Here is a 24,462-nt window from a genome sequence, read left to right as displayed (position 1 = left end):
AAACGGGAGTCTCCTATTTCCCCGTGTCTCGTAGAGGCCTGACAGTTTACGTCGGTTAAATACGATACATCTGTTTTCTCCGCACACAAGATATCTAAACATTGCCTATTCAAGGCCTAAATATAGTTATACAGCTTAGGTCTTTAGGACTTTTGGGATAAACTTTGAATATCGTAAAATTGGTATCTAACTAGTGAAAAGAGAAAGAAGCATCAGCCCATGCGAACACCAGCCTGGCGATTCTTTCGCGCGGCAGTGTCCATAACAGTGTTCATGCCGGTATTCTGGCTACCGTCCAGCGTGCTCATAGACTCGAGCTTCTTTTCATCTTCAATCTTCTTCAAACGTTTCTCCGTCTTCATCTTTCCACTGCCCTTGCCGTGGAATTGGTGACTGAGTTGCTTGAAGGCTTCCTTTTGGTTCATGTTGCGACCGAATTCATCCACATACCGCAGCTGGACATCTGGCTTGTATTCGCGGTTGAACACCTCAGCCATATGACGTGCTTCCTGCTGGTCACGCTGCTTGTTCTCCCAGCGCGCGTGTTCCTCACGCTCACGGGCTGACATGCGCTCAAGCTTGCCGGAGGTACGGTCTCGCTCACGTTGCTGCCGGGCGCGTCGCTCGGTTTCGGACTCGCGATTCATCTTTTCGGCCAAGAAACGCTGGCGATCGCGCATGAGTGCGTTTTTGCTGCTGCCATCATTGTCTTTGACCAGGCCACGCGACTTCAGCATTGATAGAGTAGCAGCTAGACCCTGGTCCAAACTTGATTCCTCTTCTAGACCTGTGCCGGTGAGCTGTGGGGGCTCGGCCGCAGATTCTTGATCACGCTTAATGCGTGCGGCCAGCTCCTCCTCATCTTCAACATCGCCGTAACGGTCCATATCTATTTCCACGCCCTCCCCTTCCCTTTCGCCTTCGGGCTCTGCGCTGGGGCTTTCGGGCTCCTTGGTCACAGATCTGATATGTTTCTCATCTTGCGCAAGGAGTGTAGGCTTGTGTAGGTTTGACACAAACTCTGATGTTTCGTCAATAACAAGGCCAGGCTCCTCGCCTTCATTATCGGAATTTTCAATCTCCATTGGGGTCTGAGTCTCTTCTTCTCGAAGCTGTTTCGCAAGTTCCTCAGGGCTGATCTTCTTGCGTTTTTTGAATGCTGCGCGTCGTTGCAACGCAAGAGAAGCCTGGAGATCATCATCGTCCACGAAAGAAACATCTTCATTGACGGGCTTCCGGCGAGCAGGAACTGATACTCCACCATTTGAATCGATATCCATGGCCGAGGACCCTTGCGTATCGATCGAATCCGCAGCCGGGGTAATCTCGTCGTCGTCCATGAGGGTCCTCTGTTTTGTAGCTTTCGCCTTCTTCTTCTTGGGCTTCTTGATTTTGACCTCGCTGATATCCATGTAATCGGAGGATGGCACTTCAGGCTCAAAGTCTAGACTGATAATGTTCTTCCGCAATTGGTTCGAAACTTCTTGTCGCTTGGCTTCGCGTTCCTCAGTCGAGCCTTTAGCGTCGAGTGTAAATCTCTTTCGCTTTTTGCCTTCGATCTCATCATCGTATTGTGAAAGGATACCCTGATTCTCCGCTGTAGGATCGTAGACGGGCTTTTTCTTTTTGAGTTCCAGCTTCTCCTCGGTTCTTTCTTTCTCGACCAAATCGAGGTTCTGGAGCTCGTCGTCCTCTTCGTCGTCATCCACTGCGGCGTCCTTCAGTGTCAAGATGTGATCTTCGCCACCCTCGAAGGCACCCGCAGAGTGTCCGACCTTGATACCAGCCAGGTCCGCTGCAGTGTACTCGGCCGCTGCAAGGCGCTCCCGCTCCTCGAGTTCCTCGGCCAGTCTCTGGGCGCGTACCTTCTCGATTTTCTTCTGGCGTTTCTTGGTTTGTGCCAGCCATGCCTTAGTATCCAGTTCCTCGTCATTCGCCTCGCCTAGTGTAGATCCTTGAAGTTGAAGATTCCTTTGGGCGATATCACGCGCTCGCTTGATGGCGGCATTCTTTTCTTCTCGTTTCCGTTTAGCTTCGGCGGCATCCTGAAGCTTCTGCCAGTTGTCATAACTTTCCGCCTGTCGTGTTTCGATAGTGCTGGCTGGTTCTTCTTCCTCGCCGGACTCGCTGTCGTCTTCTCTGAATTCTGGACCAGCGCCGGGGACTGGGAGTGGCTTGAGGCCAAGAGCCACTCGAATCTTGTTATTTTGCTCAATGGATAGAGCGTCCGCCATCTTAACGGTGTGTAGAGAAGGAGGGAGAGGAGATGGTATGGTAATGGCCCTCGGCGCGACGCCTTTGCGTTACTGATAACTGCAATCGGGTCACATGACGTGGCCACATTGTACTACTCCTATCTCGGTTTAGTGTCATAAAATCCTAGCGGCCCCACTTGCGACATAAATAAGATCCTTTCCGCTTTTTCTTTCCTCTTTTCTTCTTCACCATAACCGGATCTGTGTCCAGATTTCCTGTCCATGGACTCCAGTCTGACTGGTTTCTGTGTGATGGTTGAGAGCTGGGCATTTCGACGAGCTTGGAGCCATCATTTTTTGCGTGGATGGCCTTTACGGTTTCCGGTCGACAGATCTCAGAATAATTGTCTGTGCCTTGTGATGCGGGTCTTGAGCTCCCACTGGTGAGCTCGGCTTGACAGCTTGGTTTCGGACGGCGTCATATTTCATATCTCTTTGCCGATTGGCCGTTGGCCGCTGAGGTTAGGGAATAACCATGACTTGCCAACATCTCCTATATAGAACTCGTATTTTGTAAAGAAAACGGAGCCTGATGAATTTCCTCGTTACGAGGACTAGGCTGTCTAGGAAACGTGCTACGAGTATCTTCTCTGCGAGTATAGCTCTGGTGTAGCACCGCTTGTCGCGTGCTAAACGCGATTGTTTCAGTAATGTTAGAAAGCTGTTCGTCGACGTCATGATCATCGCCTATCTACATACAACAAAAGCTCATGTACAGTGTGTAATTTACAGCAGCTTCAAGTGTCCGGTCACCCCGTCAACCACGCTCTTGGGGCCCAAGACTCCCAGCACGGTCTTGCTGCCGCTTGCAATTTGAGTGCGCCCAGCATCCTGGATAACGCGCGTGCAAAGCCCAAGGCTGATAGCCTGAGCCTGCATGACGAGCAGCTCATCTTCGGACTTGACCTGCAATGCGATTTTGGCCTGACCACCGCGTTCCCATTTCTTGAGGATAGGCGAGTTGGGCGCGTATTCGAGGAAGTATTTGTAGCATGCGAGGGTAGCGTGGCCGCATTGAGCAGCGATTTTGCCTAGACGAACGGGATTGTAAGCGCTTGCAACACAAGTGTGACGAATACTTGAATCGTTCGTAGAGCACATACCTTTGGTCATGCCCAAATCCATGCGGACGACGAGCACCAACTTCACCTCCTCGTTGTTGTCCTTGAAGCTGGACAATTCCTCACCGTTGCCCTCATCTTCCTCATCAGTCTCTTCCTCTTCAGATTCTGATTCCTCCTCATCGGAAGAGTGGCTGTGGACCTTCACATCGTAGCTGTTTGGCCACCCTTCTTTCTTCTCTTTGAAAAGGTTGAGCGAGGAACCTTGGCCGATGAAATATCCGGTCACACCTGCAATGATAGCCGTTGCGATCACATATGCAGCTGTTGTGGGAGGTACCCGGTCTAATGGTACTGGGGCGGCCATTTTGTTGGTTGTATGGTGGTTGGCGATCTCGGCGTGGCGCAAAATAAAAATGTTCAGGAAGCTCGACCGCCCTGGACATCACGTTTGTTCGACTGCGCTCACAATGGGCTCATCTTTTTTCCCCCTCAGTTTGACAAAACTCAAATAGAAGATAAGTAAAAAATCATTAGCTGTGAGATCTCATATATTGAGATATTACCTGCCGTGTGCTCGGTTGAGATAGTCCTGGGTGTATCTTCTCATTCCTACTTACAATCTGGAGTACTGATCGAAATATGCTGATATCCGATATGAACACCGTTTCAGAATGGTATGACTACCCGATTTTGCCTCTGGGATTCAAGAACCATCTATTCTAGTTATAGCTTGCGTTTTAATTATGTAGAATACCCGCTCCATCATCTATACAGTTCATCTGTTCCCCATCTGGTAGGGAAATAGTAATTACACCTGGTATTGATAGGTTACAAAATTAGTACCTGTAATTTCTACTTTGAGATCATATAGCAATAACATTCAATAACTTATTATCTTTTTCCGCCTACCGAATTGAGCGTTAATCGAGGAATTATGTATCAAGAAACGTTGCCAAACGTCTGTTTATGCCTACCAGGAGAATAGACATGCAGACATCCATAGCTAAATGTGTCAGAAGATCGAGGCAAATATTCTCTGCTGCCGACAAATCTATGTGGTCCCCGATTTTCCCAATGTTGGAGAAGAGTAAGATATGCGTGGAACGGTCAACGGTGTCCCCAAGGTCATAAATCATGAAAAAGCCAGTGATGGGCCTAAGAACAATGGATTAAGCTAGGGAGGTATGGGATCCAAGTTTGAAAGCATCGAATTTTGATAAGCATTCTGGATACTCAGAGACATACTATACAGGGCGGGTGTTATGGAAGTCAATAAATGATCAGCCCTCACCCTGTAGCGAAGATTCGAATGGGTTGACCAGTCAATTTGGCTTTTCCGAGAAAATCACCTCTTTCAAAGAGTACAATGAAAGAAATTGAAGGCTTATCGTGCGTGTCTACCCAGCATCAGTATTTGTGCCGGCTATTTGAATGTAAGGACGCCCAAGTTCTGTCACGTCGTTCTTGATGCTCTAGTCGAGCAGAGTGCCGTTCACAGCGCTCCCATCGAAATCTCTTTGTTTGGCGCGCAGCATAACTGGATCTAACCTTCTGGGATGAGGACCTTATCCTGTAAGCCCTAGTTGCTGGATCAATGACCCAAAAATGCGTAGCGGGATGGCATTGGTAATACTACAACAGAGGGATAACCCATATGATAAGACTGCACTCTACTCTTCTGATGGGTAATTGTTGTTAATATCAACTTGAAAAGACTAGTTGAACGGCAAATATTCCAATCTCGGAATCAAAGAGTTCCTAGTCGATTATGGGGATAATCCGGGGTAGACCCACGGCGGTACCAACAACTTCGGTCCTGAATCGCGCGATGGCTACAATCTTGAATTCTATGGCTCAGAGTGCAACAGCATGCGCATAATGAAAACTCGCAGTATGAATCGAGTAGCAAACGAGCTTCAACGTTGGGAAAGTTATCTTATGAAAAGCGTTGTTCTGGACAAGGAGGCAAAGCTTGGTATCAAAAGAGGTACTAGTAATGCATTCGGTGAATCTGTTACGAAATCCTACTGGATAGCTAGGATACGTTGATTAAAAAGGTAGCTGGAAAAAAAGCCCAATATCGAAGAGGCTCTATCCCCGACAGATATCTGCCCATCAAAGAACACAACCCAGGTCAAGCATATTGGACACGTCACAATACCCTACCACTGATTATATACAACCCAAAACACCAACATAGACCAGAAGAGGCTGTTTAGTTTGCTCTACCAGCGGGGGCAGCACGAGGGGCATTTCCGGTAGGACCCGCGCGACGGCTCCTAATTCCGTTGTTAGACTGATAACAAACGACAAGCACAAGGAAATTTCAACTTACATCATGGTACGGCTGAAGAAACTGATACCAATCATGAAGAGCCAGCTGGGAACAGCACCGAGAGCCCAGATAACGTAGCCCATAGGGATGTTGAGCTGGTACTTGGCGACCCAGCCGTCAACGGGGTGGAGAGCACCCTCATAGGGGGGGAACTTCTCGTAGGTCTTCTTAGCGTGAATCTCGTAGATGGTCGCGGGGGTAACGGTGGTGGAGTTCAGGTAGATGTTGTGGAGAGGAGTTGGGGCACGCTCCTCGCCAGCGGCCGGTGCCTTGGGGACCTGGTAGTACTGGACGGAGGGAGCGCTGGCGGACCAGGCGGCGCACAGAACCTGGTTGGCCTCGCAGTCCAAGTATCCGAGGTGAGGCGAGGTAGGGTCGGCGGAGAACAAGAGAACGGATTCCTGGAAATTACGAACATGATGTTAGAGATTTGGGACTTGGCGAAAAGACACGTTGGGGGCAAAGCATCAACTCACCTTGAATGCCTTATCAGCAGTTCCGCAGCGACCGAAGCAGGTCTTGTTGCCACCAGTGGTGTAGATCAACCAGTCCTCCGCTTGGGGTCCCGGGGTAAGGATGGACTGCCAGTTGTCCAAGGACACGTGGGTGACACTCTTCTCGGTAACCTTCTCGGCCAGCTTCTCGATCGGGGAAACCGGGGCTGCTGTCGGCACGTAAGACTTGACCTGGTTGAACCACCCTTGCACGCGGTCAGCGAGAGGGACCTGCTCCTGGGCCATGGCCAGAGCAGGGAGGAGGGTGACGACCGACGTGAAACGCATCTTGAAGGCTGAAGCGCGGAAAGAGTTAGTGAGACAGGTCTCGGGAATGATGAATCAAGTTTAACAGAATAAACGAGATCAAGACAACTTACCAACTGAAAGGGATAAAGATTGACACAGTCAGAGACAAGAGGAAGAATGGTGTTCTGAGGGAGTCGGGACAGCTGGCCTGAGCGCTAACCAACCACAACGCTTTAATTTTACTCCCGCACCTCCTTTCTCTTGCACCAATGGCGCCATCCCCATGCAATTAGTTCTGAGAATGTTCTAGATTGATTTCAGATCCCTTTTCGGACGATTTTCTTTTGGTCTTACAATCAGATCTTACCATGTGGATTATGGCTTGCATGGAGCTTCCGACCCCGCAAATCTAGATGTCAACAATTGAATCTTCATACTATCCATGTGCATCAAAAGCGCATGTTTTGGTAGTCGGATCTCTTGAAGACATTACTCGCAACCAGAATATGTTGGTAAGTCCTTTTCTACGGAAACATGTAAAATCAGGATTATATCGGAATCTATCAGTGGGAGATGGTTGAAGGCATGGTTGAAATGCAGTCCTGCTACAGTAAACTACCTTCGATATCAAACTGCAATGGCAGTGCGGATCTTGCATCCGTAGAGTGTCAAGACTCCTCGGTAGCCCGTGGAGTCACATATGTATTTAGTGTTAGCGTTGAAACAGTTGGGGCCATATTATCTAGAGCTATAAGATCAATACAAGGGCCGGTTGGTGATACCGAAAGGTTGATAGTAAACAAACACCAAGCCATTTGATCTCCAATTGACCCATACAAGATAGGAAGAAATCTAGTCAAATTTGATACTCAATTACATGAATCTCGCTCGTGGTGATTTAATTAGCTTATTGTCATGAGATATACTGGTGGGTAAAGAATGCAAGTGTATGTTGTATGCACCTTCACAACATTCGAAACTGAAGTCCGAGACTTGGATGTTCGGAGCCGCAAGGAGTTAGTGACTTGGTGACCCTAAATCTGTGTTGCTTGCTATGTGACTATAGGAGAGATGCAAATATTGTATGGCCACCCATGCGCCGATAGACTGGTCTAGTTTTACATAAACACATAGTGAGTCTATTCCGATGGCCTGGACACAATGCTTAGTGAGCGTGTCGTTGTAGAAGTGGCAACTTTCATGACAGGAAAAAGCCTATTACATACGAACTGCGAACTTTCCAAAGTCAAGTGCTTCTTATAATATACCTGGCGTCTCGTTTCATACAACATAGCGTTGGGTTATTTTAATGTGGCGTGAGCCTGCACTATAATTTGAGATCTCTGCAGATCTCCAGCCAACTAGAGGGCCTGAAATGATGATGACATCACTTCCGCGTTGACATAGGACTTGGTGTGAATACTGTAGGATCAAATGTTTTGAGATCTTTAGTAAGATAAAGATAGATACGGAATAGCAATATAGTTATTACGGAACAGGTCCGTCTAATGTATCCATAGAAACGATCATTATCAATTGAAGTTGTGGACGCATGAGTCAGACCCCACGGGTAAGGTCCGATGTCGGTTCCAGGGCATTGAAGTAAACTGCACACACATTGAATCAGGGATTTGGGGGATGGGAGTAATTGGAAGTGATAGGCATTTGAGTCATAACCCAAATAATGCAATTCGTTCAGAAGGAGAGAGTCCAAGATCCTATCATACCTGTAGACACCTTCCCCCACCTCTCCACAATCAAAATTTTCGTTTTTTGCCTAGAGGGGGGCGTCCATTACTACACTCACCGCCCACTTACTTCGGCGTGTGAATTTATGACTCTTTCCGTCTCTTTTTTCCAAGGTTTCTTACTACAAAGATCTTAAGTACCGCTCGATTTCCTTCGAATTTCGATCTTGGATTACTACTCTTAACTTTTGGCCTTCGTATTTCCAATCCATCCCAACCCTACTTAATCATCTGCACCATGTGTACCGGTGCCGACTCCGAGCCCAATGGGCAACCCGCTGTTGCTTCCAGTATGTTAATTGACAAGTTTTATACTAGAATTGCTCACTGACCTCTACATAGACGGCGACCACGCTGGTTTCGTTGGCATTGAAACTCGCCAGAACCCCCACCCCTCCGCATCCCGCAACCCTTACGGCCACGACGCTGGCGTCACCGATTTCCTTAGCAACGTCTCCCGCTTCAAGATTATCGAGTCTACTCTGCGTGAGGGAGAGCAGTTCGCCAACGCTTTCTTCGATACTGCCAAGAAGATTGAGATTGCCAAGGCCCTTGATGACTTCGGTGTCGACTACGTGAGTTGCCGGAAAGAGTTGATGCACATTAAAAACGAGGCTAACAATCATCACGTTATAGATCGAGCTCACCAGTCCCTGCGCTTCTGAGCAGTCCCGTGCGGATTGCGAGGCCATTTGCAAGCTTGGTCTGAAGGCCAAGGTACGTTAGGGTTTTGCCCGGGTCTCGTGACTCTGTCTAATAACATCTCTAGATCCTCACTCACATTCGCTGCCACATGGATGATGCCCGTATTGCCGTTGAGACCGGTGTTGACGGAGTGTGAGTCGTGCATCTTGTCCTCACCTTGTTGACTCCATACTTACTTTGTGTAGTGATGTTGTTATCGGTACTTCCTCTTACCTCCGTGAGCACTCTCACGGCAAGGACATGACCTACATCAAGAACGCCGCCATTGAAGTTATCGAGTTCGTCAAGTCCAAGGGTATTGAGATCCGTTTCTCCAGTGAGGACTCTTTCCGTTCCGACCTCGTTGACCTTCTGTCAATCTACTCCGCTGTGGACAAGGTTGGCGTGAACCGTGTTGGTATTGCCGACACCGTTGGCTGCGCTTCTCCTCGTCAGGTTTACGAGCTCGTCCGTGTTCTGCGCGGCGTTGTGGGCTGTGACATTGAGACCCACTTCCACAACGACACTGGTTGTGCCATTGCCAATGCCTTCTGTGCCCTCGAGGCCGGTGCCACTCACATCGATACCTCCGTTCTTGGTATCGGCGAGCGTAACGGTATCACCCCTCTCGGTGGCCTTATGGCCCGCATGATGGTCGCCGATCGCGACTACGTTAAGAGCAAGTACAAGCTCGAGAAGCTCAAGGAGATTGAGGATCTCGTCGCCGAGGCCGTTGAGGTCAACATTCCTTTCAACAACTACATCACCGGTTTCTGCGCCTTCACCCACAAGGCTGGTATCCACGCCAAGGCTATCCTCAACAACCCCAGCACTTACGAGATTATCAACCCCGCCGACTTCGGCATGACCCGCTACGTCCACTTCGCTTCCCGTTTGACCGGCTGGAACGCCATCAAGTCGCGTGCCCAGCAGCTTAAGCTTGAGATGACTGACGCTCAATACAAGGAGTGCACTGCCAAGATCAAGGCCATGGCTGACATTCGTCCTATTGCCGTCGATGATGCCGACAGTATCATCCGTGCCTACCACCGTAACCTCAAGTCCGGCGAGAACAAGCCCCTTCTTGACCTGACCGCCGAGGAGCAAGCCGCATTCGCCGCCAAGGAGAAGGAGCTCCTCGAGGCTCAGGCTGCTGGTCTTGTGGTATAGGCGATTTCATTTTGCCGATACGTACATTGTATAATGCTATGTCACAGTGGCTTGTGCAAAATCCAGGCGTGGCGGAATACCTGATGATTTGATGCTTTTTCATTTGTTTTGACATTTTTTTTTTCCATCTAAGGGGTTGAAAAGTCTTTCTAGTTTTTTTTCTTTTTCTTTTGGGAGAGCCAAAAACACATTTGTGTTGGGAGAAGAGAGTTCTCCTTTATTTGTACATTTAGCGCAGAAGAGGCAGTAACTTATTCTTAACTTCAGACTGGCATTTATATTGTAGTTGGAAGTACTAATTATAGCCTGAACCAATTACGTCAGTGGAGAAAGACGGGAACATAGTATATGGAGGGTAAATGTAAGGTGAAATTGTAGAATAACTATGTATTTCAGTGCTATTTTGATTCTATCCCTGAATTTGTCTATCCCAGATGTCTGATTGCGGAAAGTTGACGAGGGACCTGCTTCATGTGGCAGCCGAGGCCCGCTAAGACTCAACCGGCCAAAGCGTACTTCAATGAAACCTTCCCCATCGCCACTCCCACCGAGCATTACTGCAAAACTATTCCTAGGGGAACTAATGAGCTCTTCGATGCTGCCAGTCGCCCTACAGAACAAGCTGGTCGGCTACAGCCGTGTGTCCAGCGCGCACCTATCTGCCCTGAACCTTCCAGACCTGTAAGTTATTTCTCCGTTCCCCGCAGAAGGCCAGAACCAAAGACGAGAGACAACCATTGACACACTTTGATTTTCAATCCAGTGTTCGCAATGTCGTATTTATCCTTTTCATCCTTCGGTATATGCGCAAGACCTTCTACTCCATTCGTGGCTATGGCATCCTCGGCAGCATCCGCAACATCTACATCTCGCTCCGTCTGTTCTGCTACGGCATTTTCCTGCGTGTCCCTGGTGTTCGGGGCCAGGTCGACAAACAAGTGAATACTGCTATCACGAAACTCGAGTCGAAGCTGGTCAATTCCGGGCCAGATGTTACACGGTATCTTGCGCTCCCTAAGGAGGGTTGGTCGCCGGAGCAGGTCCGCGCTGAACTTGATAAGTTGGCTGGGCTTGAGCATACCCGCTGGGAAGATGGTCGCGTTAGCGGCGCCGTTTATCATGGAGGCGCAGAGCTCTTGAAACTACAGGCTGAGGCCTTTGGACAGTTTGGTGTCGCGAACCCGATTCATCCGGATGTTTTCCCTGGCGTTCGGAAGATGGAGGCTGAGGTGGTTGCTATGGTATGCACGGTTATCCCTATATTAAAGTACGGCCTTTGAAGGATACTATCTGACGTCTGCTCTAGGTTCTCGGTCTATTCAACGCCCCCTCGGATGGTGCCGGTGTAACCACCAGCGGTGGTACAGAGTCTATTCTTATGGCTTGTTTGGCTGCACGGCAAAAGGCTTTCTTGGAGCGCGGTGTCACTGAGCCGGAAATGTAAGCTGACATACATATACCATAGTATTCAGCAGTAAGATTGACCAATCATTGCAGGATTATCCCCGATACGGCACATGCGGCATTCATCAAGGCTTGCAATTACTTCAAGATCAAGCTGCACCGAGTGCCTTGCCCGGAGCCTGAATTCAAGGTCGACGTGCACGCTGTTCGCCGTTTAATCAACCCCAATACTGTTCTTCTTGTCGGATCAGCACCTAACTTCCCCCACGGCATTGTTGATGATATCCCTGCTCTATCGCGTCTCGCCACCAAGTACAAGATCCCTCTCCATGTTGACTGCTGCTTGGGATCGTTCGTCGTGGCACACCTCAAGAAGGCCGGCTTCCCCTCTCCCTACGAGGAAGAGGGTGGCTTTGACTTCCGCCAACCTGGTGTGACCAGCATTAGTGTCGACACCCACAAGTACGGGTTCGCGCCCAAGGGTAACTCGGTCTTGATCTACCGCAACAAATCATACCGAAACAACCAGTACTTCATCTACCCAGATTGGTCCGGTGGTGTTTATGCCTCTCCCTCCGTGGCGGGCTCCCGCCCTGGTGCTCTAATCGCCGGTTGTTGGGCTAGTTTGATGAGCGTCGGCGAGGCAGGATACATTAATAGCTGCACCGAGATTATCAACGCGGCACGGAAGTTTGAGACCGCTGTTCGGACCGATGCGATTATCTCGCTACACATGGAAGTCATTGGAAACCCCATCGTCAGTGTGGTCGCCTTCCGCAGTAAAAACGGTGCCATTGACATTTATGATATTGCCGATGATCTGTCCGGTAAAGGCTGGCACCTCAACGCGCTGCAATCTCCCCCGGCTATTCACTGTGCCTTCACTATTCCCACTGCCAAGGCTGTCGACCAGCTCATTGCTGATCTGACTGAAGTCATCGGCAAAGAGCTTGAGAAGGCTGAGCAGCGCAAGCGTGAGGGTAAATCGTATATCCTCAATCGTGGTGATACCTCTGCTCTGTATGGCGTGGCTGGCAGCATTCCCGATAAGAGTGTCGTCAGTCGTCTGGCAGAAGGGTTTTTGGACACTTTGTACAAGGCATGATCTTTGGAATGAACATGTCAATTTTTCTTGCTTGTATCTTCTTTGCTCGGCCTGTCCGGACTCCCAAGGCATGAACTTGGTGTCTCCTAGCTGTCTTTACCTAAACTGCTGGTGCAGTGGCGTTATCATTATCCAGGCCCTTTCAAATTGCACATATTTGTTTCAAGTGTTGGATCCCACTAGACAGTAATAATGCATATAATACAATAGTTTGCCGGAAAGACATTTGCCCGATAGATGTGGACGTAGAGTACATGACCAAAAGAGAAAAAGAAAAAAAAACCCGCTCCATGCAAGCAAAGCCAAAACAGAAAAAAGAGGACGCAATCGATCAATCGATCAATCGTCCGACCGAGTGAATGGCATTTCAAAAGACTCAGATCCCATCGCAGTCTTCAAGACTGGCCAGAAAAAATCTTGTCTCAAAAGAGTCCCAGTCCACGAGAAGCTCAAGGAAAACAATCACTGACCACGAAGCTCTCCCCGCTGCTCAGTGCAGCTCTTCTCGGTATAATACCCGGGATCAGGCTTGCGCTCGAGATGCACTTCCTGCTTGGTGAGGCGGTACTGGCACTCCTCAACCTGGACAAGTTCCTTCACTTTCATGATTTGACCCGCGACGGAGGGCGAGACGCTGTGGAAGACTGTTGCCATACGCTTCTTCAAGCCAAGCGCCTTGAGGACATCTGTTGAACGGCGCGGGAGTCCAATTGCGGAGCGGACGAGGGTGATTCGGAAGTAGGACATGTTTAATTGTGGAGATCAAGGAGATCTGATATTCGGATGTTTGTTCTTCTGATGGTGTGGTTTGGATATTGTCCGGAGTCGTGAAATGGAACTCGGAATGAGTGGAACGAGATGTGGTGAATTTAGAAGGATACCGGGGTATCAATTGGCGAGAACTTGCAGCCGGTACCTGTAGTGCAATTGATCCTATAATCTGGCGGAGAAACGTCGCGGATTTGGCGATGATCGCGATCCCGCAAATTCAATTAAAAGGCGGTACGTCACGTGCATATTCTGCCATGATCCGATGACAGCAGCGACGACAATCTATCGGCCTGTGATAGCTGATATAGTATTTCACAATTTATAAATTGGGACTATGGGCTGCGCTCTTTCTGGCGTGACAGTACCTGGATTTATATCATAGTTATCTTCTACGTACTATCTTTCCGCAAGCAACGTCACATGCCCGCATTGTTGACACCTTCACCCCTCGCCCTAGCTTCGAGCGATTGAGCCGAAACAACGATACTACAACATACCTGATACCGTACTGTGATCATGGCACAAGCCGGTAACATTGATACTACGGTCTCGCTACCGCGACTCGAAGACCTCCTACGGCACCCAGAAGATCTAGATAAGATCAGTGGTCTCAAAGCGGAATACCTGCGGAAGAAGACGGCAGTTGATTCACGATTACGTGAAGGTCTGCGAGACCAGTTGGAGGCTGTACAACGCAGCATTGGTGCTCTTACTGAGGGCCAGCGACAAGTCTCGAAAACAAAAGACGAGCTTCAAGGCATCGACAAGCTATGCGCCGAGTCGCAGGATAGCGTTGAGGACTTTGCGCAAATTGACCAACTTGCGCGGATCCAGCGGCATTTCGATGCAACACTTATGATGAAACGAGGATTGGAGAACTTCGGTGCCGATATCCAGGAAGTGGAGGATTTGCTTAGAGAGGATGATGACGATATGGAGAATCAGCCTAATATTCTGCGGGCTCACATGCAGATCTCGCGGTTAAGGGATTTCCGTGATGAGGCCTTGGATCAGATTCGCAAGGCGGAGGATCAGAGCGCCGAAGAGACTCTGACAGAGTACTTTGAGGGATTGGATTCTGTGATTGAGTGGTTTGATGATCACCTTGGCACGGCTTGCATGAACCTCATTCCCTTAGTGCAGGCTGATAACAAAAGCATGGTCGTGCGGCTTGCTGTTGTTGTCTTGAATGAAGAGAAAAACGATGATACAGTCCGAGCGTTGCAAGAGGCACAGAAAGACCACAAGGACCTCGCAAGCCGTTTCAAATCTATGAACATTGGTCCTAAGACTGTGCGGGGCTACAAAGACAAATTCATCCAGGCTATAGAGCTTTACGCCCAGGGCCAGTTTGAAGAGACCCTTGAAAGCTTCCTTGCAGATCCGGAAAATCTAGAAAAGAAATTCCGGTGGTACTTCAATGACCTATTCACTGTCAAGCAAGGCATGCAGAGCCTTGTCCCAAAGAAGTGGAAGATATTCAAAACATACACCGATATCTATCACCACATGATGCATGACTTCTTGCTCAGCATGATCGACGACCCCGAGCTTCCAGCCGATAATCTGCTCAGTATCATCCACTGGAGCGACAAGTACTACAAGAAAATGAAGAAGCTGGGATGGGCATCTACAGATCTCCAACCCAACATTCTCGACGACCGCGAGCCAGAACTAGTCCGAAAGTGGCAGAACGTCATCATCAACGCCGTCGAAGAATGGATGGACCGCATTTTCAACGCAGACAAGAAGTCTCTTGTGGAACGTGCCGCAGATGCTCTAGACAACAACGCTGAAGGCCACTTCCGCACCAAGACACTGGCTGACATGTGGCGCATGCTCCACGAACAAGTCATGGCATCGGGGGCATCAGACCGCGCAGACCTAGTAGAGGGCATCATTGACGCCATGTTCCGGGCCTTGAAGAGCCGACAGAATGCATGGCAGACACTCGTGGACGAGGAATGCGCGAAGCACCAAGCAGAAGGCGCCGACCAAGAAGGCGTGCAGTTGCTGCAAGACTGGCTGATCGGCATAGCCAACGACCAGATCTCTTGCATCGACGACAATGAGGAGGGCAACCAGTTTGGCTACCTAACGCGTTTCAAGGCCGATTTCGAGCCTATGGTCACACCCAAGTACATGGGCACCACGGCGACTATCGAGCTGGATGCACTGCGCGATGGCTACGTGGACCTAAGCACGCACTGCCTGGCGCAGTTCGTGAGCCTTGTCTTCCGGGTGGATCTAGACACCGTCCTGCCAGACTTCTACACGTCCCGCTGGTACGGCGAATTTGCCATGAAGCGTATCACCTCCACCTTTGAAGACTACATGGCGGACTACAACTCCGTGCTACACCCATCCCTGGCCGAGATCCTGGTCGAGGAGTTCTCTGACGAGCTGTTGGTGCGGTACCTGTCTGCGGTGCGCAACAAGGGTGTTAAATTCCGTCGCAATGTCGACCCCTTCACAGACAAGTTCAAGGACGACGTCCTTACCGTCTTTGCCTTCTTTGAGAAATACCCCGACTCATTCGAGGGTACTATCAAGCAGAAGTGGCGGCTGGTTGATTGGCTTGTTCGCCTCCTTGCCACCGAGAAGGGTCCCGCGCTTGTGGAGGTTTACGAAGCATTCAAACTTGAGTACTGGGATCTACAGCTTTCGTGGGTGGAGGCGGTGCTACGCACCCGTGATGATTTCGAGCGCAGCATGCTTACCGCCATCAAGGCGAAGGCTGCGGAGTTGTCTGTTGAGCGGGGACAGGAGACGATCATGAGTCGGTTGAGATGATCTCGTGTACTTGACCGTGTGGCATTCTCTCAACCGCACTCATGTTCCTGCTTCGTCTCGGCTCCATATACCATTCACTGCGCTCGGCCTTGTTCACCACACTATCACACGGCTTGGGTTGATGTACTAGCCATCTGGCTTTGAATTTTAGGCCAAAATCCCCCAGGGGTGTCTCAAGCAGAGATGGTAGACCATCTCTTCGTTACTCAGCTGACCTCGAGTCGCACTCTACCGCAACGCACATGCCGATGAGCAACCCCACCCACATGTACCATCCGCACCCAAGCAGGCTTGGGATCTAGTCTACTCATTAATATCACTAGCAATACAGCAATGGAAGCGAATCTCTCAAACAGTTTAGTTTTCTCATAAATATGACCAGAAACGTTGCCCTGTTTACGTAGATGATCCCAATCTGATCATCTTCTGCTGGATGGAACGGCGTTGTGCGGAGCCTTTGTGTTCGAGAAGGGACGCGATGCCGGGCTTGGATTAAGGTCCCGTTCTGCAATGACTGTGTATTCCGCACCGAGACGCCCATTCAAACCATGACGGTCGTCGACACCAGGATGTAATTTCCTGGCGCCCATTTCACAGATGCAGATAGTATCCAGAGGAATTTCCTTCGCCCAAATGAAAGGATAGCCACGGGATGGTGGGGCAGAAGGGGCCGGACTGCTGCTAGGCGTGGACAAAAGAGTGTTTTTGTCGGGGATTGGTGGAGATTTTGCGCGGCGGGGTTCATTTTTTATTTCTGCGGAAGACCCAGCAGGTGCTCGGTGTGGAATAGTCCGCTTGTCATCAGAATAATAATTACGATATTGTGAGATCAGATTGCGAGCATCAAATGTAAGGCGTTTGGATGAGTTGTTGTCCTTGGCATCTTTGCTCTGGCCCTGCCGTCCACGAACGTAGATGGTATTGACAATAGTCGCGTGCAAAAGGAGTGGTCGTGGTTTGGGTTTCTGTAAAGACCCATCACTAGAGACAGTAGCGGGCTCAGAGGCCTGAGGAGCGTCTTGGACAAAGCGAATGGTTGGGTTTGGTCTTCCTGCAGGCCTCGTGTCAGGCTCATTTTGGATGAAGCCAGCCTCGACGAACTTGTCACGTAGCTTTAAGCAAAATGGAAGCAAGCGACCTGTGGGATCAACCGGAGAAGCATGTAGAATGGTTGCCGACTTGCCTTGCGGCAGAGCATGCAATGACTCGAGAGAAACCGTCAAAGGCGATGATTGGCGAAGGGCGACTTTTTGTTGTGTGTGAGCGGCGACTTGTTCCGCCTCGTTCATTATGTCTGCCAGGTCGAGGGATCGGAAAAACGCAAGAGCTTGATCGAGACGCTCTTTATTGTTGAGACTCATCACTCCGAGAGTAAGGTGGAGTGTGCCCAGTGGCCGAAAGGCTGTGCTGGGCAGACCCAGGCGAGAGGTGTCTCCATGGTCTTTGGAGGGTGATTGGGAAGCTGGCCCAACTTCAGCAAGATGAGCCGTTTTGAAGGCCGTGAGGGATTTGTCCAGCTGTGGCAGCGATTTGGTATTTATAAGAGGGAGACAGAGAAAATGGGTCAATTGCGGCCGCTTTGGCCGTTTTTGTGGATGTGGTTTGCGGGGCTGATGCCTTGATAAGCTTGCGGTGTCTGTCATGATGCACCTGTATCTCCACGAATGTGACAGCATGGAATTTCACAACCCCTTTGCATGAGCCAGTCGCCGAAATTTCCACTTGACAGTTGCTGACAGGAAGGAAGAAGCTTTCGTGGAAGTCGGAAGACGCACGGACCCGGGCCCACAACCTTGTATCGACTACATGGGACTTCATGGATGTTTCATTGGATGTCGCTGAGTTAAAGGCCACGATAATATTGGTTATTCAATGCTTCCAATATTATCCTCACAGTGACAGGCCACTTTGGCACGTCGCCTTCCCCAATACCCGATCCAAACGAGCGGCGAGACCAAAAGCACCAAAACTACACATCCCAGGAGCGTACCACTCCAGCGAGATCCCGAGGCATCCAATTAAGGACCTGCAAAATACAATAGATGACTCTTATGCATTGCGTCAGTCCGAATGATGATACAAATACGCATGCGTAGAGATAAAACGTAGGGCAATCACCAAGGCATCAAGATTGATGCTGTCCCACATCTCGAACAACGAGGGTCGGGAGCACTTCATCCATTTTGAAAATGAGTCATACGGATCTACCTCCAACGCCTCAACGAGTTTCACACAAAGACGTCCCTTCTCTTCGTATTTCAAGTCCTCTGGAAGGGGAGCGTTTTATAACGTTTAAAAGGGAACTCATCGAGCACATCACGCTCAGCTGCCTCGGCCCTGAAATGCTCGCGGAGCTGGTCAATCGATGCTCCGTCGAACTGGGAAGCATACTCAATGACCCATGACTAGTAATGGGCCAGATTTTATCCCAGGGAGTGATGTTGAACTCATTTGCCCTAGAGCTGTACTAACGGGAAGATTCGTAATAATTGTAGAATCCGTATTTTATATACTTCGTGGTGAGGTCGACTTTGGATGTTGCGGTGGCTTGGAGATTTGTGGAGGGGGAAGATTCCAGCCCCATCTGAACCTTGGAAGGGCCGCTTTATAGTCCCCCTCAGGGCTGTAAGTAGCTTGATATCAAACTTCCTGTCCCCCTTATAATACCCTACTTGTACTGGTCCCTGGTCAATCCAGTATCTCTAGCATAAATTACCGTTAGTTCCTTGACATCATTCCTATATTGCCTCGGCATATTCGCATTCGAGTGAGGGCCATGGACGGAGTACGGAATACGGAGTAGAGAGTAGAGAGTCAATGTTACTGTCTCTCCATGTGATACTTTTAAGGTTGTATCAATCAAGAACTCGTAATTATCAGGAAACCATGAATATTAGGCAATCTCCAAATCTCCAGTCGGCCTTGTTACTACGTATCTCATTGCCGAATAGGTGAAAGCCCAGGTCAAATTTCCCCATAATATATCCCGAAAATAACCATGAGATGTGGCCCTACTGATCACCCAGCGCATCCCAAGGAAAACCTTGCAAGCGACTAAAATACGCTCCACCCTCCAGCCAACCTTGAGAGCTCACTTCGTTGCGCTTGAAAATAATCCATTCAATGAGTAATCTCAGCAAAATTGGACTGGTCTCCAGTACTTGACGGTGGTACCTACTACCCATCCTGTGAATCAAGTAGAGACAAGATGGAATGTTCACTGCCAGACACCTGTAGCTCAGCAGCGAACCCACATGCACAAAACGTAAAAGGCTTGAAGTCATTTCCTGGCTGCATACAGAGTACCATGGGAGTTTCAAGTGTTTTGGGACGGGAGTCAACCATGCTTGGGGGAAGATGGAGCTGTCATGGTTAGATTATTACAGAAATTTGAGGTTGCAAAAGATGGATTCTCACTTGATCAAAACCGATAAATGCCATGTTGAGCAGAAAGCAGGGCCGAGTGGCAGACAAATTCAAGCTAGTAGGCATGTTCCGCCTGGTTGACGGTGCAAATGGACCTGGAAAACCAACAACCGTCAGCAAAGCTGGTGAGATCCCGTCGCAGAACGCTATCTAACTATCTATGGAGGCTGATGCCGGTGCAGTCAACCTTATCTACATGTGTATCCGCTAGGAGACCTCACCTGAAAATTCAGACTGCACAAACAAACTGTGCATGCGGGCTAGATGTCGAGGTATGTAACGCGAAAACCCAACCTGAAGTGAGCCTGGCTCATGCTTGGCGGGTTTTACCAAATTGTTCACGGGTCCGTTTTGGTAGATGTATTGAAAAGGATGAAGCAGCGACGGGTAACATGGTGATGTGAGTTAGTATGTTTTGACGCGCTTTCCGGTAATAAGGAGGAATGTATGATCATTGGAGGATTGGAATTTGTAGTCCTTTGCGGAGACTCTGTAGACTCGAGTTGCTAAATGAGAAGTTTTGGTATATCCCCTGGTGATATCGACGGGTATGCCTGGTAAAAACCAATAACCGTCAGCAAAGCTGGTGAGATCCCGTCGCAGAACGCTATCTAACTATCTATGGAGGCTGGTGCATGTGCAGTCAACCTCCTTTACACCTGTATCCGCTAGGAGACCTCACCTGTATTTGCAAAGAGCAGATTGGAGATTGATCTCTGCTTTCGATGTTGACATTAACATCGATGACGATGGAGGCGATGATGGTTCCATGGCCTGTACATCCCATTTGCGGGATGCGGTAACATTGTATCCCGCTGGTCCCCTTTCAATGCCACAAAAGGGGCGAATATGCAGAAATCCTAAAAGCAGAGAAGAACAAGTTTCCCTGCGTCAGCCAACGGACTGGTGAGGTCTTCCACTCGCTGTCGCAAGTCAAAAGGGCCTTGGGATCAGGGTTATCACTCGAGTTCTCACCTTGGGATCAGGGTTATCACTCGAGTTCTCACCTTTTATAGGAATAAAAGTCAACTGGTGCAAGATGGACTGTGTGAGGATAGAATTGGAAGCGTCCACAACAGCAGGCCAGAAGCCGGAAAGAATATGTATGGATTCCCTAAAGCCTAAATGCAGAGGAGACAGAAGTTTCCCTGCGTCAGCCAATGGACTGGTGAGGTCTTCCACTCGCTGTCGCAAGTCAAAAGGGCCTTGAGACTGGGTTGTCGTTGGAGTTCTCACCTGGGTCCTCATGGGGCCTTTCATCCTAATGTACCCATGAGTAGAAAAGGCACATGAAGCAGAGTAAACATGCTCACACGCATGGGCTGAGGTCTGGGTATCTTCGGTTCATTGGTTGAGTGATAGAAAATCAGGATAACTGCTTTGGGCCATGAGCCAATGACAAAGATAAACATATGATGGAGGTATCAGGCGGCAGACATAATACCATGGAGTGGCGGGAAGGAGCAAGAGGGCAAGGGAAAGAGAGACAAGAATACAAAATAGAAGACAAACCAGACCCGACAAAGTATCGAGGTAAAGGGGACAATAGTGGAAGGAACCCTAGTGGAACAATAAGGAAGGAACAATAATGGAAAGGACTACTAACCAGCTAACATGGTCCATTCGGCATGACCACCTGGGGGTCACCAAGAGGAACAAGATGCAAATGCATCGTAGAGACACAGGAATAGAGAGAGAGGTTGGAAGACGATGGTCATGAAGCCATGAATGATGGACAAAAGTCTAAATCCCCGAAGGGGGGATGGGAAATTGATGGAATGTGAATGAAAGGATGGAAGATGGATGTAGGAGGAAAGAAAAAAAAGAGGAGAGAAAAGGACAGAGAGTATTTATATGTCGAGACCGGAGACTCAAGCTCGGGGGGGTTCCTTCCGTATTAGGAAACGGAGGATTGTCTCAAGGAAAAGTCGCACCTTCGCGAAGTTAAACTAAACTGTATCTTGGCTCTGGAGATGGCTATGCTGAAGAGATGTGACAACGAAATCCAGTCATCAGTTTGGAGTCCCTGGTATCTCGTGTTGTGAATTATCAAGCTCTACCTAGATGGATTGATATCCTGTAGAGTATTATAGAGATATGCGGCCATTTGTAGCCATCTATGGAAGTCAAACAAAGCATCTCTTACAGAGGTAGACAGTATCTAGACGAGACCATATGGACATGTTGGCCAAATAGACTTCAGCCCAGGACCCGTCTCACACATGTCCGACGACGAAGATATCGATGGAATGCATTGGACCATACAAAACGTACTTGGTATCTGATGACGCAGGTGTCCACGGGACTATTCGACCATCAAACGAGATACCTGAAAAGATATCGGAGGATTCCCCTATACATACGTGACCTCTCTACCCAACGTCATCCCCATCGAGGGGTCTGGGTATTCAGATTATCAGTCCTAAATCGTCAAAGGCAAAGGCCAAATAAGCCGCCTACTAGCATATGAATATGACGTGTCACGTAGTCTTCATTACACGGCGAGAAGTATCCAGCAAAAACCGGAAAAGGCAGATATTACAACGGTTTGTAAGCGGTGGAGGTGACTAAATCGCCTGCGCGGTATGATCGATTTTGATAGGCACGTAGAGAACGCATAGCACAGCAGGGTATCAATTAGCTCCGAATGCCGACTTCATAGTAGAAAACACAAATAGACACAGGAGCCCACGACTTCGCATTTGTGGTAATGACACTCATGAAGCCTCCTTCTTGCGACCCTCCACAACACGCATAATATCCGAGGCGCTATCTTTGTCACCCTTCCTTTTCTTGGGGCCACGCTTTCTCTTTTTCCCGCCTCGTTCGTCGCCGTCGAAGTCAAGCAGGGGCCCATCGTCCTCCTCCTCTCCGTCTTCGTTACGACTTCCTCCGAAGCCCATGTCCATATCAGCGGCATCCATGGCCTCTTGGCGGCGTGCCTCTTCAATGAAGCGCTTGTGACGAAGAGCTGTGTCAGAAGACTGGTCAGCTTCACCTTCCGCCGAAGGAGAGCTCTGTCGGAGGGCTGCAGCTCGTTTGAGGGCAGCAAGAATGGTTGGATCTTTGGTAAGAGGATTGGATCGGTCAACAGGTTCCTCTTCTGCTGTAGTTGAGGTCGTAAAGTAGTTTTTGGGTTTCACAGGTGCTGTTTCAGAGGTGGCAGGCTTCTTCTCCCCTTCGCTGTCAATAGCCTTTTCGGGTCTGTCAGTGGCCGAATCTGCCACTTCACCATCTTCATCAGACGATGACTCGTCTTCGAGACCAGCCAGAGGATTGTAATCATCACCGACACCGGCAAAGATATCTTCGTCCTCATCTTCGGGTGCCATTTGTGCAGCAGCACGGGCAGCAATTTCAGCTGGAACTTCCATACCGAGGGGTGTGAGACTTTGATCAGGCATCAAAAGGTCTCCTGCGGCAGGCACAAGGGCTTCAACCGGCTTATCAAGCCATCTAGTCTTTCTCTTCGTATTTCCTTGCGCATCGGTGATGAGAAGCACTTCGCGTCGGCGGCCAGTCTCGTCACGCTCCACAAACCGCTTCTTCTCAGGCTTTCCGTCACCCAGCTTCTTGAATTTTGAGCCAAGTATGGATTCCGGCGGCGGAGGAGGCGCAGCAGCAGCAGCCCGGCTTGCCTTTAATTCCCGCAAGATTTCATCACGAGTCTTAGGCCTAGCAGGCGGCGGTGCCATAGTCCCCTTCTTCTTTTCTTTCTGTTCCTTGGGCGCGGCAGGAAGCTCCTCGAGTCCCTTCCCTTCCATCAGACGCTCGAATTCCTCATCTACGTCTTCTGTTTCAGGGGGCGGCGCAGATTTTTCGGCCGCTTGCGACACGTCCTCGCCAGCTTTGATTCTTCTTAACAAATCCATATCCAGTCCTTTGACCATGTGTGTGCTTTCAATGTTACCTCCGACTCCGAGTTCTCGGCGCAGTTTGTCAAAGGTAGCCTGGCCGATCTGTCCCAACTTCACCATATCCTCGAGCGCCTTGATGCGCGACTCCAAGTCCGTACTGCTCTCATCCTCTAAATTGCGCAATTTTGCACGATCCTGATAGCCTGTCGGTAGCGAGGTACCCTTCGGCGCGGCGGAGGACTTGAATCGCTTGGAAGGTCGATTACCCTCGTGACGTTGCTCAAAAAGCTGGCGGGCGAAGTCCACACCGGTGACTGAGCGTCTTAAATAGAATCACAGCTGTTAGCCTCCTTCGGAATCATGGCAATCTGGAAATCAAGCGACGTACGGGGTCATGGGAATACTGGACCGCATTCGCGATCCCAGGGACCCGCCCGGGGTTGCGCCGCCACGCGACACATCACGACCAGGCGTTGAGCTCTTGTCCGTAGGTTTTGACGATGACTGGTCGGCTATTAGCCGGCGAAACTGCTCGTTATTCATGACTCGCAAGCTCAAGTTACTTGAGACTGAAGTTACGAAAGGCTCATGTCAAAGAGGTGAAGATCCGGCTTGGCACTGGTAAGATAAGACTTATCGGCGAAGGGGCCAGAGCCGAATGCCTGAGATTTCAGGGGTTGGTGCCTGAAGTAGTTACGACGTAGGACTCTTAAGGCATGTTATCTCGCTCAAAATGCCTGTCATAAATCTCTCTAGCAACTTCAGCATTTTCATCCTATAACAGACCGAGAGATAAAACACGAGTGCTGATTACTTTACTCAAAAAAGAATAGAGGAATATACTGTGTCAAAACAAAGTCTTGTAACAGCCTCGAGAGAACCAATAGTAGTACATTCACAAATCAAAACCAAACTTGAGTCGGACGTAGCCCGCTATTTGTGAATATAACTACCATGTGAGCCTATGGATAAAAATCATGACCGATGAACAGTGAAAAAGAGATGAAAGTAGTATAAATGCATAGTAACGAAAGGAAACGAAAAAAGTGGCTAAACACACAATCGCGATTTGGTACATTTCGCCATCAAAAACTCAAAGGGTAAGGA

The 24,462-nt window shown here is 49.3% G+C and overlaps 9 protein-coding genes across 9 annotated transcripts; 3 read left to right on the top strand and 6 right to left on the bottom strand.

Moving 5' to 3' along the window:
* Window positions 1-212: 212 nt before the first annotated feature.
* On the bottom strand, window positions 213-2,234 carry N7500_006360 (U4/U6-U5 snRNP complex subunit SNU66; the record flags this gene model as incomplete). The annotated part of the gene is made up of 1 exon (XM_056677504.1): window positions 213-2,234. The coding sequence occupies one exon, from the start codon at window positions 2,232-2,234 to the stop codon at window positions 213-215; it is 2,022 nt and encodes a 673-aa protein (XP_056532504.1).
* Window positions 2,235-2,981: 747 nt separating this feature from the next.
* Window positions 2,982-3,683, bottom strand: N7500_006359 (aminoacyl-tRNA hydrolase PTH2; the record flags this gene model as incomplete). The annotated part of the gene is made up of 2 exons (XM_056677503.1): window positions 2,982-3,286; window positions 3,359-3,683. The coding sequence occupies 2 exons, from the start codon at window positions 3,681-3,683 to the stop codon at window positions 2,982-2,984; spliced, it is 630 nt and encodes a 209-aa protein (XP_056532503.1).
* Window positions 3,684-5,534: 1,851 nt separating this feature from the next.
* N7500_006358 (uncharacterized protein) lies at window positions 5,535-6,436 on the bottom strand (the record flags this gene model as incomplete). The annotated part of the gene is made up of 3 exons (XM_056677502.1): window positions 5,535-5,598; window positions 5,655-6,055; window positions 6,131-6,436. 3 exons carry the CDS (start codon window positions 6,434-6,436, stop codon window positions 5,535-5,537), a joined length of 771 nt encoding a protein of 256 aa, XP_056532502.1.
* Window positions 6,437-8,383: 1,947 nt separating this feature from the next.
* On the top strand, window positions 8,384-9,999 carry hcsA (homocitrate synthase; the record flags this gene model as incomplete). The annotated part of the gene is made up of 5 exons (XM_056677501.1): window positions 8,384-8,435; window positions 8,488-8,720; window positions 8,782-8,862; window positions 8,915-8,982; window positions 9,036-9,999. The coding sequence occupies 5 exons, from the start codon at window positions 8,384-8,386 to the stop codon at window positions 9,997-9,999; spliced, it is 1,398 nt and encodes a 465-aa protein (XP_056532501.1).
* A 595-nt stretch (window positions 10,000-10,594) lies between these two features.
* N7500_006356 (sphinganine-1-phosphate aldolase DPL1) lies at window positions 10,595-12,508 on the top strand (the record flags this gene model as incomplete). Its single annotated transcript, XM_056677500.1, has 4 exons — window positions 10,595-10,680; window positions 10,763-11,240; window positions 11,306-11,439; window positions 11,497-12,508. The coding sequence occupies 4 exons, from the start codon at window positions 10,595-10,597 to the stop codon at window positions 12,506-12,508; spliced, it is 1,710 nt and encodes a 569-aa protein (XP_056532500.1).
* Window positions 12,509-12,970: 462 nt separating this feature from the next.
* N7500_006355 (mitochondrial 54S ribosomal protein uL30m) lies at window positions 12,971-13,255 on the bottom strand (the record flags this gene model as incomplete). The annotated part of the gene is made up of 1 exon (XM_056677499.1): window positions 12,971-13,255. One exon carries the CDS (start codon window positions 13,253-13,255, stop codon window positions 12,971-12,973), a length of 285 nt encoding a protein of 94 aa, XP_056532499.1.
* A 540-nt stretch (window positions 13,256-13,795) lies between these two features.
* N7500_006354 (SNARE-binding exocyst subunit SEC6) lies at window positions 13,796-16,072 on the top strand (the record flags this gene model as incomplete). The annotated part of the gene is made up of 1 exon (XM_056677498.1): window positions 13,796-16,072. The coding sequence occupies one exon, from the start codon at window positions 13,796-13,798 to the stop codon at window positions 16,070-16,072; it is 2,277 nt and encodes a 758-aa protein (XP_056532498.1).
* A 419-nt stretch (window positions 16,073-16,491) lies between these two features.
* N7500_006353 (uncharacterized protein) lies at window positions 16,492-17,715 on the bottom strand (the record flags this gene model as incomplete). Its single annotated transcript, XM_056677497.1, has 1 exon — window positions 16,492-17,715. The coding sequence occupies one exon, from the start codon at window positions 17,713-17,715 to the stop codon at window positions 16,492-16,494; it is 1,224 nt and encodes a 407-aa protein (XP_056532497.1).
* A 4,500-nt stretch (window positions 17,716-22,215) lies between these two features.
* Window positions 22,216-23,898, bottom strand: N7500_006352 (uncharacterized protein; the record flags this gene model as incomplete). Its single annotated transcript, XM_056677496.1, has 2 exons — window positions 22,216-23,677; window positions 23,744-23,898. The coding sequence occupies 2 exons, from the start codon at window positions 23,896-23,898 to the stop codon at window positions 22,216-22,218; spliced, it is 1,617 nt and encodes a 538-aa protein (XP_056532496.1).
* Between the last annotated feature and the right edge of the window lie 564 nt (window positions 23,899-24,462).

Source organism: Penicillium coprophilum, assembly GCF_028826855.1.
Source record: "Penicillium coprophilum strain IBT 35676 chromosome Unknown utg000004l_segment0_segment0, whole genome shotgun sequence".
In the NCBI taxonomy this organism is placed as follows: domain Eukaryota; kingdom Fungi; phylum Ascomycota; class Eurotiomycetes; order Eurotiales; family Aspergillaceae; genus Penicillium; species Penicillium coprophilum.
Note: the sequence above shows the minus strand (reverse complement) of the source record. Positions and strands in the feature narration are given on the sequence as shown.